At 45.0% G+C, this 13,618-nt stretch overlaps 1 protein-coding gene across 1 annotated transcript in view; it reads left to right on the plus strand.

The window, feature by feature from the left end:
* The window catches only part of mtnr1aa (melatonin receptor 1A a), a 54,146-nt gene extending 44,075 nt beyond the window's left edge, over positions 1-10,071 (plus strand). Inside the window, exon 2 of the mRNA XM_061828904.1 lies at positions 7,776-10,071. Coding sequence (XP_061684888.1) covers positions 7,776-8,656 — 881 coding nt within the window. The 3' untranslated portion in view covers positions 8,657-10,071. The remainder of the gene's footprint in view (positions 1-7,775) is intronic.
* Positions 10,072-13,618: the final 3,547 nt, after the last annotated feature.

Genomic DNA, 13,618 nt, shown 5'->3' on the forward strand with positions numbered 1-13,618 from the left:
TGAATGTTGCACGTTTTTGGGATGTGGGAGGAAACCGGAGTGCACGTAGAAAAGCCACGCGGGCAACGGGAGAACATGCAAACTCCACACAGGCGGGGCCGGGATCGAACACGGGTCCTCAGTGCTGTCAGGCCAATGCTTTACCAGCTGCCCCACCGTACCGCCCAAAACAGTACTTTATAGTATAATCCAGCCATGAAGACACACATCAAGAAGATACTTCAACTGCTACTGTGAGTAAAATACTGCAGTATCAGACATTTTCATACAGTGCCTCTGAGTAATGTTATATCATGTACACATGTTCCACTGTTTGTGATCTATTAAATATCCATTACTTAAAGGTTCCTAAAATTGCAATGATTGATGCTAAGCGCTAGCATGTTTTCCAAATATTAGCTTTAAGCTAAACGCATTCTCCTGACGCACAGCTATGTATTTTTTTTTTTTTTCCAGTATCTAATGTGAAGTAATTTTTTCTTCAGCGTTTAGTTTGACAGTGAAGTTCACCTTAGAGCGGCATTAAACAGTCGGAAACCTTTTTTTTTTTTTTTTTTGAAGAAGAAGAAGAAGAATTGTTCCCTTTTATTGCCAACCTGCTGCTGCTATTGTGAAGTGACTTGATTTGAGTTCGCCGCCCGCATGCGGCGCTCATTAGCCCGAGTTTGAGCCCGCGAGAAAAAAAATCACAAGTTGGCTCAGTCAAGCCCCCACTGTACTATAAAAAAAAGCCCCCCCCCCCCCCCCCCCCAAGTTGTCAGAAGAAGCTCAGGCTTTGCTCGTCTTTAAAACAGCCCGACACACAAACACCGTACGCCATCTTCAGACTCTCCAGACGTTCTCGGAAACCAGCACCGACATTTTCATTATATACAGAACGCATTAACATATAAATTCCCGCCACACTATTTCAATGTATTCCAATATCTGAGGTGTATGGTTTTTTTTTTTCCCCCTTCTACACATTAACATGCATGACGAGAATTTTCTGCTGTCAATTCTGCCAAAAGGAGTTGATGAAAATGGTGAAAGGTGTTACTTTTTTGTTCATATCTAATCTGGTCACTAGAATTGACTGGTGGGTATTATTATTATTATTATCATTATTTTAACTTTTCAAATGGCTTTAATCACGTAAAGCACATTGAGTTACCTTGTGTATGAAATGCGCTATACAAATCCATTTGCTTTGCTTTGCTTTATTATTATGATAATGCAATGCAGAGCTCATTAGTAAAGTGTCAAAATTTTGCTTAGATTCATTTCATTATTGCTTGCTTAGGCTGTGCAGTTTATTTTAACCTTATAAGACAGTGAAGTCCGTTCAAAAGGACATTTTAGAGCAGGGGTGCCCCAAATTTTTTTTCATTTTATTTTATTTTTTTTTTACCCCAAGATCTACTTTTCAAGCAGCCAGCCTCTCGCGATTGACCAGGGGGGGGTAATGTCTTCTGTATTTTTGAATTTTTTTTTTTTTTTTTAGAATGACCAACGATGAAATATAATGACCAAGTCACAAACATCTACCCACTACAAAAATTCAAAACATTTATTTTAATGTATATTGAGGATTCTTTATGTGTAAATGTACGTTTGTGTGCCTTGCATAACGGCATGAGCCAATATTGCTCAACACAACATAATTAACTATAAACATTTTTTGTAACTACCTGAGTTCACATTGATGATCTTCTTGTTATTAAGGATGATGTGACAAACCCCGAAGCGACGCTTCGGTGGCGGCTTTCGCTGTTAAACTATATTGTGTGAAAATTGACAGCTGTGCGGCCAATTGCGATTTTAGTTCGTTCGCTTTTCTCATTCTCGGCTCGCTTTTTCGGCGGAATGTCGGCGTTGCATTTTCCATAAACGGTTCGAAAATGCCCGCTCCACGTTTCACTCCGCTGGCAGATGAGGCAAACGCGCTTTGAAAATGACATCGTTAAAAAGTTGACCGCCTCCCATTCCGTATGAAAGTGATATGTTTTTGTTTTCTTCTTATGCTAGCATCCATACTCACGTCTGATAAGATTTCTTAAGCGAGGGCTTAAAATAGGGGGGGAACTCGCCGACTAGCGTGTTTTCCTGTAGCTGTTCCTGTAGTGTTGTTGTTTGCACATGCGCGGTGAGCTAAAGGTCAGAAAAATATGGCTGTCTTTTTTTTTTTTTTTTTTTCACGGCACGCTGTCGGGATCAACTCATCGACCAGTCGATCGCGGTCGACGCATTTAGCACCCCTGTTTTAGAGCAACACGACTGCGTTAAACGCGTGTTAGCTTAGCCTTACGTTGGGAGCAAAATGGCTTCCGGGTTAATAATGGCAATAGAAATAATTATGAAACCTGCTTGATATCAAATCAAAAGTTTACTCTCTCCCAACTTTGATGACTCCCTCGTAACAGACATATCGTTCCTAATCGACTCCTCCTTCGTCTACTGTTGACGGCATAAAATGCCCCTGACCACTAAATAAGAAAATATGATATAAAAAATACAAATAAATTCCTCCCCTCTTATAAATGTCTCACCTTTTAGTGGACGAGTGCCGCTCCACACTATAAGTTAATATCTCATTTTTGTCTTACCTCTTTTGCACCAATAAGTAAATGCTCTCGCCATTTATTCTATTTGATCAAAAAAGTTATTAATAAGTCACAAATAAATGCCTAACCTTTTTCCTCAATCAGTGTTTTCCCCCGACTGGTTTTGGCCACCAAAATCTGGACGATTCTATTAGAAAATGGTTTTGAACAAAGGCTTAGCACATAACAACTGCAGCTTTTATTTTGAAACTCCCTCAATTGCGTCCGAAGTATGTACAACACCGCAACTAAAACTACGTTAAACCAGAAACGAGTAGCCGGAGTCGTCGGGAATGCGATCGGCGCAATCGCCGGGAGTCACCGCGGCGGAAAAAACAGCACGACTCCCGGCGGCGGCGGCGGCGGACGGCCCGCCTAACGATGTTGTGATGCGGCGCAGTCCAGCGGAAGGAGACAGCTCAGCGGCGTTCGAAACAACATCCCCGCAGAGACGCGCCAAGGTGGCCGTCTCATCCGCTTTTTTTCAACTCAGCCAAGTGTGAACTTCTCCCTCGGCCTTACTACAGCCGAGTCGCTGGCTCGGTGCGGAGCCGCCGTTAATGAAATGAAAGTGGCCGGGATTAAAGATAGAAGGTGTTTTGGCTTTCGCTTAGTTCGTCGCTAATGTCCAATTAGGCTCTTGGCTGGCGTTTGTCTCCTTGGGGGAGGTCATAATGAGACCGGGGCCATAGTGCAGCTGACCAAGGTAAATAAAACACTGCGCACGGATCAAGTAAATAGCTCTCAGATTGCAGAGGTGTGAGTGTTCCAACAATACCCACCGTGTCCTTGAGAAGTGCCAGGACTGGGATTTGGGAGACGGGGCTGGGGGAGCTAGCCGATCGTGGATTTGGTGGGTTTCGAAAGCCTCGTTCAATCTGAAATCAGAACGTATATAGTCATAAAAGCACCTTTTGGCACCAATTCCCAGCCCGAGCTTTCCAACGATAGCAGCCGTGTCCCTCTTTGACGATGGGGAGCGCACAAAATGGGATTTTCCAGATCGGGAAGTCGCCGAAAAGGGATTTTGTGGCATTTGGGGGATCTTTCTGTTTGAAATAACCAAGGAATGGAAGTTCGCATCTTTGTAAAAAAACAAATTTGACCATTGATCCCAGATGAGCTTTCTACATGATACTGTGCTGTTGTGATTTTCGTGGGGGGGAATTGGGAAGTAGCTAAACACGCATCTTTTGGTTTGAGGGGGAAATTTTTTTTTTACGATTAAACTAAAGTTTGTACTAGCTTAGCTTTTTAAATAATACCAGTACTGATCCATCTACAGCCTTGTTTACTTAATTTATTTTAATTGGATTTTATTGAACATACACAGACAATCCAAATCCAGACTTTTTGCTCATATAATAAAAGAAATGAAACAATAGCAGGCAGACTGTTGTCTGTTTCCATGTGCCCTGGGATTGGCCCGGCAACAATTTCAGGGTGTACCCCACCCGCCTCCTGCCCGTTGACAGCTGGGATGGGCTCCAGCACTCCCCGCCACCCTCGTGAGGATAAGCGGCAAAGGAAAATGGGTGGATGGACATTGCGACATTTAAAATCTTCTGATTACTGTTGCGAAATCGTAAAAAATTGCGACACTGCCTGAGCTGTTTTAATTCAAATAAAACGACGTAGCGAATAGCGACGGTTTTTGAGACTTCCAACGTAGCTGATCATAGATGAATACTCCAAGGAATTCATTTACATGCAACACTTTGTAGTTCTGTCATTGTCTATGTTTCATGTTTTCCGTCTTCCATGTTTTCCATGTCTTGTGTGCTCATTCTGTCCGCCCGTTCTTGTTTACTCACTCCAGCCACTCGCGTCTTTTCCAGGTGTTCCTCGTTGTCTTGTCAATGTTTATGTATTTAACGCCCTTGTCGTGTTTGTCCATTCCAATGCGTTTGTCTCTTGGTGCCCCATTTTGTCTTGTTTCCAGTTCGAGGTTTTCTTTGTTATTTGGATTCTCGGTTGTTGGACTGGATTCCTTGCACCTAGGTCTTCCACGTCTTTGCGTCTTCTTCCTCACGTCCTCAAGCCAATTTCAGTCGAATTGATTATGATTTTTGCCCGTTTTGTATTAGCTCAGTCCAAAAAAATGAACATCATTTTGTTTAAATTGAGTGATTGTTTAATATCTAACAGATTTTCCGCTTTATAATTCATTTTAGACTGCAGTCAGACGGCGGTGCATAGAGAGTTGTGTCATCAGAAAAGAAAACACATCTGAAGACTTTGGAGATATTGCAGATATGATTAATTTATAATTTGGGGCCCAACACAGATCCTTGGGGGACCTCGTCAGTGATATTTAAATGTTTTGAATATTCATAATTAAATTGCACACATTAAAATCTGTCATCCAAGTAACTTTTCATCCGCTTGTATGCCAGACCTTGTATGTCATCGCTGTAATTTATTCATTAATATAGTTCTTGAGGCCCCATGTGTAGTTCCATTTCAAACTAGTTTTGAACACAAGTTCGTATGTGGATAAAACTAGATTCCTCCCACAACCTTAGCAGCCTTGTCTTTGTGTGACCTTGAGAAATACTCCAACCATGATTTTTAGGTAAAGAAATGAAATGTCTATCCCTGATGACATCACTACACGAACCTGGATGAGTTCATTTAGATCAGCAAAGAGCCTTTCGTCAATCTGAAGGGAAATTTTTGCGCATGCCTTGGACTCCGGCAGCTATCATTAGTCAGCAGAGCTCCGAAAGCAAAGGTGTGTCCTCAGACTGCCTCTGAATCTTGGAACTCCATCAAGGCTTCCGGCTGCCAATGCCGAAGTTGCCAAGTGATGGACCTGAGTCACGACAACCCATTCAGGAAAAAAACGCTCGTGTCGTTAGCTACACGAAAAGTTGCAAAATTCCCAAAGTTGAAAACTCTTTGAGTTAATTTGCAGGAATTCAAGAGAATAAACCAAGACTTTACAAAGTTGCAGGTTGCCCCTATAAATAAGTTAAATATCTTCGAATTATCGGGAACTTTACGAAAATGTTCCCCGACATTTGCCAATCTAACCTCACATTGGCCAAACATGATAAGACATGTAGTCGGAGTGTTCTGTCTTCTCTCATTGGTGCAGATATTTCTCAGAAACCAATCAAGGCATGTCGGAGGATTTTCCAGGAAGTGACAGCAGCCTTTGTAGGGCTCAGTAAGCGTGCAGAGACCTTCAGAGGGGCAGCTGCTCGAAGTTAAAAGGCGGGCACAGGGAACAAGAATTTGCAATGCATTAGCATGGCGTTGCAGGCTATTTATGTAAACAATAAGAAAAGGACACCAAGAATTGCAGTTGGCAGACGGTCTGATCAACATCTTGGCTTCGGGATCAATAATTTTCCAAACAATGTCCCATAAATATGTTCAAAGCCATGAGTGGCTTTGTTTCTTACAAGTCTCGCCAAGGTCGAGGCTGCCACCGAACTGCAACAATCTGTATTGCGTTTCTACGGCGGGCTTGCCTAGGAGAAGAACAGTTCTGAAGCAGATGAAGATCTGGGCTATTACCGCGTCACGGCGGATTAGCTGGAGGCTTCCTGATAGATAGACGGACAGTCAGTGTACGTCGCTTCCGGCACTGATGCTGTCAAAGCGTCAGCATCCGCACTGGGAACTTCTGTACGTGACCAGAAGCCGGTTGGTTCGCACTGTATGTGTGTGTGTGTGTGTGTGTGTATATGTAATTGGACAGATTGATGTTTAATGTATGAGAGAGGACAGACAGATCATTTTCTGATTGGCAATAACACGATACTCATTTGCTACTCAGTTATGACTGACACCTCTACGTGTTGGAGTCCTGGCAGGGTGGGTTTGTCACGTCTGCGCCGGCTGCGAAATGAAATTGCCTGCTCGCGTCGCAAGCGATGGCGCCGATACGTACCTCTGCAATCTGACACCGAAGAAGGTCTTATCATTAGTGACGCTTACCTGTCACAAAGGCCGAACCAGGGAAAGCGGGCTTTGTCATCGGGCCGATTTGCCTGAAGCTCCAGAGATACGCCGGCCGACTCCGGTATTTTGTGTTCCTTTGCTTCAATAAGCCTAATTGTGTGGACAGTTGGCAACAAAGAAGTCTTTGTGCTGTCCTGATTAGCGCTGCACAACAGCGTATAAGTACATCGTGCCCAAGTAGAAGCCCCAGTTTTCAATTCTTCACTGAAGCTGCCGACTGAAGGTCACAACTCTCTTAAAAAAAAAAAAAAAAAACTTGGATAGTGTATCCAAAATCGAGAAAATATAGACTGCAAATTCACATGACGTTTTTGAAATACGAAAGACTGATAAGTTCACAGATATTTGGCTCTGTGCACTAGTAGATAATTAGACACTGATCTCCAGAAGTGCTGAAAACAAGACCGACGATTTCCAAAATTTGGAAAACAGAACGAGGCATTCCACGACATTTTCACATTCTAAAATGCGGCAAAGTGATTTCTCTGCTTATGGCACAATTTCATACAGACATTCCAAAAAATGTTTTGACACAGATATTCCGAAATGTGGACAAAGAGACTTACTCTTTCAACCAATGTCACACAGACGTTCAAAAAAATGCGAAAGATGAGACCGTGCTTGGGGTCAATTTTCCAGAGATATTCTGAAACGTAGACGACAAGAGTGCACGCCAAAGCATTTTCACGCAGGAATGACAAATTGTGTGAAATTGCTCAAAAGAGCAGTCTTGTTTTCTATATTTCAGAATGTCTGAAACCGGCTAACAGCTAATTTGACATCGAAATTCCTAAACGTAGGAAATGAGACTCCTTTGAGGACATTTCAGTCAGACGTTACGAAGTGGGGAAACTGCCCAATTTAATGGAAACTGTCTGAAATTTCTGGAAACCAGATTGCGCTTTTCCTCAAATTCATGGAGGCATCAATTCCAGTGAACAAGGCAGAGATAATTTGACACGCATGTTCCAAAAAAAAACGCACTTTTTGGCCTCTTGCGACACGAAAGTTCTGAAATGTGTAAAATGAGACTCCACTTTGTGCCGATTTCATCCAGATTGTCCAAAATGTGGAAAACGAGAGATTCTACGCAGTTTTCATACAGACATCCCGAAATATAGAATATGGGGCGGAAAGGGAGATGTAGCTATTTTTCAGGTTCTCCGTACGAACATGACCGATTTGTGTTTTCTTTTTGTTGTTGTTGTGTGCGCGTTACAGGCAACATCTTCGTAGTGAGCCTGGCTGTTGCCGACCTGGTGGTCGCCATCTACCCGTACCCGTTGGTGCTGGCCTCCATCTTCCACAATGGCTGGAACCTGGGCTACGCACATTGCCAGATCAGCGGCTTCCTGACGGGCGTCAGCGTCATTGGCTCCATCTTCAACATCACCGGCATCGCCCTCAACCGCTACTGCTACATCTGCCACAGCCTCAAGTACGACAAGCTGTACAGCGACAAGAACTCGCTGTGCTACGTCGTGCTAATCTGGGCTCTCACGGTGGTGGCTATCGTGCCCAACTTGTTCGTGGGCTCGCTGCGCTATGACCCGCGCGTCTACTCGTGCACCTTCGAGCAGTCGGCCAGCTCGGCGTACACTATCGCCGTGGTCTTCTTCCACTTCATCCTGCCCATCATGATCGTCACCTATTGCTACCTACGTATTTGGATCCTAGTGATCCAGGTGCGGCGGCGCGTCAAACCCGACAACCGGCCAAAGCTGACTCCTCACGACGTCCGCAACTTTGTCACTATGTTTGTTGTCTTCGTGCTCTTCGCCGTGTGCTGGGCGCCCCTCAACCTCATCGGCCTGGCGGTGGCCATCCGGCCCGAGGTGGCGTTGCCCCTGGTCCCCGAGTGGCTGTTTGTGGCCAGCTACTTCATGGCCTACTTCAACAGCTGCCTTAACGCCATTGTCTACGGCGTCCTCAACCAGAACTTCCGCCGTGAGTACAAGCGCATTGTGGTGTCACTGTGCACCGCCAGACTCTTCTTCCAAGACAGCTCCAACGACCAGCCCGGCGGTGGTGGCGATAGGCTCAAGAGCAAGCCCTCGCCGCTCATGACGAACAATAACCGTGTCAAGGTGGACTCTGTTTGAAAAAAAGTAACCAAATATGAAATAATGGAAAAGCCTCAATTGACTGTGATATGGTGCTACTCTGACCTCCACAATCAGTAGAAAAGGGGTACATATTATTATTATTATTATTATTATTATTATTATCAGACACTTTGCTTTGGCACTGGATGACTGCAGGACCAAAACATCTGGTGGTCCTCGAATGGTCAGCTTCTGGTGGTCTGCTTGCAACTCCTGGGGTTTTGGGGGAAACTCCTGAAGTCAGTTAGGAACATCTATTGGTCCACTTTGGAACTGGGTGATGGTTGGCAGCTAGTGGTCCAGTAGTTACTCTGTGTATTGTAGAAGCTCCTAGTGCCCTGCAAACGACTTCTAGTAGTTCACCAGAAACCCCTGGTGTTCTAGCAGCACATGGTGTTCTGCTAGCCACTCCTGGTAGCCCGGAAACAAGTCTTAGGAGTCTGGTAGTAACTTCTAGTATTCTGCTGGCAACTCTGGGTAGTCTGGTAGCAGCTCCTATTGGTCTGCTAGTGTCCGGGCAACTTCTAGATGTCAGCTAGTAACTTTTGGAGGTTTGCTAACAACTCCAGATGGTCCTCTATCAACTTCTGGTGATCACTCGCAACTCTCCGTGGTTTGCAAGCAACTACTAGTGGTCCTTTAGAAACTCCTGGTGTTTTAGAAGATCCTGGAGGTTCTCTAGAACCGTGGTCTCCATCCTTTTTCCCTCCACAGAACAGTTCAAATGTTTCACGAACTGGCAGCCGGTCATTGATTTGGATCACGGTCTAACAGGCTATCTCGATTGGAAGCTAATCGCCCCCCCGCCCGCCCAGAGTTGGGGCGGTGGCAACAGAGACCGGTACCAAACGGGCTGCGGCCTGATGGTTGGGGATTACTGCTCTAGAAACTCCCAGTAGCCCCCTAAGCAACTACAAATGGGATTCAAGTAGTCTGGCATAAATGGTGGTGTAGCAAATCCAGGTGGTCCACTAGCAGGTTCTAGTAGTCCGCTAACATTTTGTTAGTGATCACGAGCGACTTCTGAAGGTCTATCAACATTTGGTGGTATAACAAGGGTCGAATCTTCTTGTGATCTTTTTATCGGGCACTTTTTGCTTTGTAGCTGTAGTCCAACGTTTTGTTTACACTGATGATATCATATTTATTTTCTATGTAGCTGTATTAGTAATGCAAATATAGGTTCCAGCCGAGCCACGCTGAGACAAAACATTGAACGATGAGCTCATTTGTGACAGTGTAACACTTCATGAAGTGCTGTCTTATTCTTATTATACCCCGCAATACTATGCCCCTATATGATGTGGATTATATATTTTAGTAACCAGGCCATCCTGTGATCTCAGTATTCTGTATGCATGGATTTCAGGAATTTGTTCATAATATGCAAAATAAAAACAAGGTATCTTTCATCTAGCTGTCTCACTCTGTGTGGCTTCTCTCTTAGTTTCGCGTTCATTTTCCAAAATGCAAAAATTCGAACTGCAGAGCGTTACAATGGACCTTTCCGACCTGTCAATCACTCGTAAAATAATAGCCAATCAGATAGCTGCATTGTCTTAACCCCTGCCTTGACACGCCCCTCTCGCCATATTGTCCCACAAGCATTGCTGGTTGTCAGTAGCGGGCGCTTGGAAAAGTTAATGTTCCGATGAAAACGGTCCTCAGATGCGCTTGGGGAACATGCACTTCTGATGAAAGATATCCCGCCCGGTTGATTCATTTGTCCAAAGCCTAAAACACATTTGACAAAGTGTCTACGATGGATTAAGGCTCACGGAAGCCCGCACGTACAACTAAATGCGGACAATATCAACAAACACAAGGCTGTTTGTTTGAAGGTAAGTGAGGGAGAAGTAACTTCTCTGAGTTTGATTGAATTATTATCAGTGCATGAAAACAACTTTCACTTTGTTAGCATATCACTGAATGAAGTGTGGAATGTTTTATGCCGAAGAGTCGGGTTAGTGATACGTAAATGCGCCACGTCATGCGAGAGAAATGTCTATTTGCCTATTTGTATCACGTTGGACTTTTAAGATGGAGCACTGGGTTCCATTACGAGCCAAGTCAAATGAATACACCCACTCACTTCTAAAGACTACAATGATATTAATCGTGATCTTTCCAGGTAAAAAAGTACTCACCCTGCTTCACATGCGCAGTACCATTCGTGGCGTCAAACCATTTTTGCATCGATCCCCAACGCTTCGCTGTCTGACATTGACATTTGACATTGCGTCCTGGTCCGTCCAAAATCTTAATTCCGTGTACGTATCCTGGCGTGAAATAGTTGAGACAATCTCCGTAGAACTCTCTTGGACATGTCTGACGCATTTGGCAAAAAACATACAGCGAAATTATCTGGAATATGCGATAGAGAATCGACTTCAAACCTGTTCTGTTCAGTCGCCATTTTGGAAGCTTGTGGGACAGGCCAAATGTAGCTATGGGGGGGCGGAGCTTAAGATCACCCGTCGGAAGGGTCCATTTCCTGCGACGCGATGAAGATGTTCAAAATTGTGAACCAGTTTCACACGGCCATACCTGAACGTTGAAAATGAAATGTCGATGGTTGAAATGTTTTGACAATTTTCACACAGACATTCATAATGGGGGGGGGGGGGTAATCACACTTATGCTCTAATGTAGAAAATGAGTTTACTCTGAGACATAAATCATTCATAAAAGGGGAAAAACAAAACTCCGCCTTTAGCCAGTTCCACCAAGACATTGATGACTGTTAAAAATGAGAAATTCTTCGCATTTAACCATTTTCATGCAAATGTGCACCTCGATCAAATATGACGCAGACGTTCAAAAATGTATTAACGTTCACAAAACCGCTCGGGATAGCCGGTGGTCCGCTCGCAAACTTCTAGTGGGCTCTTTGTCAACTTGAAGTCATGCCAGCGCTGTTCGATGTTGTGTGAGTTGCATTGCTTAGTGGGACACGCACACCGCATCACTCCGGGCTGATGTTGCGTTATGTAACGCAAGCGCCGGCCATCATCCGCAAAGCAAAAAGATTGGGTGGGGGTGGGGTGGGGGGGGGGGTAAAAACCCAGCAAGGATAGCACTCCCTTCCCCCACCGCTAGCTCTTTAATCCCAGGAAGTGTGCGTGCGTCCAGTAATCTGTTGTTCCAGAATTTTATAGGCCAGCATGTTAGCAAATGGAGAAGTTGGAAAAACAACACGTATGACATTGCGAGTCAAGACAAGAAGTATCAATAATAACATAATTATTGCTGAAAGGTCAAGTGTCATCCCTATAAACATTCTGTAATGAAAAGTACATGTAACATTATTCACTTCAATGTCAATTATGAGCGGAGAGCGCAAAGTTGCGGAAGTGTCATTCGACGACATCCAAACGGTCGCCATATTGGCTGCGTCTCCTGCCCGTGACGTCACACTGGGACATTCGCCGTTGAAAAAATACGCCGTGCCGCCTACTATGGGAGACGAACACGCCCCCTTTTCTGACACGGAAGCTCGTTTCGAAGAAGAGAACATCCCACAACCGAGTGAAGTTACCGGGGCGATATTACACGATTGTTTCGAGGCGTATTCAGATGATATGCGATCACGGCCAAACCGCCTCCCCGTCCGATCCACTTCCGCGGCAGAGATGAGCCACCCCGGCCGACAAGGCTCCTTTTCGCCGCCGAGGTGGCTTATCACGGCGCCGAGCCGGGCCACTTTACGGCGTTGTCGTAGCACGTGGATGAGCGCGCCACTGCGAGTCTGACGCGGAAGCCTTCGCTGGCGAGCCAACACGGCGGCGACCCGACGAGCAGATCGACACATTTAGCACCCCTGTCATACGTACGCAGATCTTTTGTTACGTTATGAGAGACGGATTACGTGGTCCGGCCTAAACTATTTTATTTTTTTTTCTAACAGCTGTATATGCACCTACCTGTCGTTTAGGACCCACGAAGCTCTCGTCCTTTGCACCCGTGCAATCCATTTTTCAGGACGAATCGGGTCTTTTTGAAAAGTACGAAGAATGAATCGACTTTTCCGAGTTTTCGAGCAAATCCAGCAATGCAACGAGTGAGTCGGCATTTTGACTAACACGAAGCAACAACGAGCTACCTTCCCGCAGGTTAAACTAGTAAAAACATACGAGATCGCTTGAATGCGCCACTGCCCTGTACCTCACTTCCTGCTTCTTCTCGAAAACAAATCCCTCGAGAGGATTCTCATGGCGAGAGTTACAAAAAGCCGTATACGTCAAAATCATATTTTGTAGTGGAAAAAACGGATGGGTCCATACCGGCTGCTGTTTTTTTCATTAATAAAATCATCCATTTCATGACACTTGACCTGTAATGTTGTGTATAATAGTGAATTATGAAATGGGAATGATAGGACACACGGCGGACGTTTATCGATCTATGTAAAATATCTATCCGTCCATCCATCATCTGTCCCTCCAGAATGTCTATCCATCATTCAAATGTTGCCTTTCAGGAACAGTTTGAAATCGGCTTTGCCTCCCAAAGCAGCCGTCAACGTCGTCGTCCATCCATCCATCCGTCCGTCCATCGGAATGTCATCGCTTCAGCGCAACACCAACACGACTGCGATCGTTCCCAGGTCAGTTTCATCTCGAGTGTGAAGTCGCACGACGACTGCGTCCTGAATTTGTGTGCGTCAGTGAGTTTTTGAGTCTGTTGACCATCAATGGCCTCCGAAGAGCGTGACTCACGTTTCACTTTGCGCTCAAGTAGCCCTCCATCGCCCCCTTCGCTCAATTTAAAAAAAAAAAAAAAAAACGTTACTCCCCTGCACATTTGTCACATCGCATGAGCGCGCACGTGAGCGCTGGCGATGACAAACAACGGCGGCGGGGGCGTTGGCCGCACAGGAAATGATGACGCCGCCCCCCCACCCTGTGGAGTAATGAGGTGAGGCCTTGTCGCCACGATGACGCTGCGACTTCCTCCGTT

Source organism: Syngnathoides biaculeatus, chromosome 9, assembly GCF_019802595.1.
Source record: "Syngnathoides biaculeatus isolate LvHL_M chromosome 9, ASM1980259v1, whole genome shotgun sequence".
In the NCBI taxonomy this organism is placed as follows: Eukaryota; Metazoa; Chordata; class Actinopteri; order Syngnathiformes; family Syngnathidae; genus Syngnathoides; species Syngnathoides biaculeatus.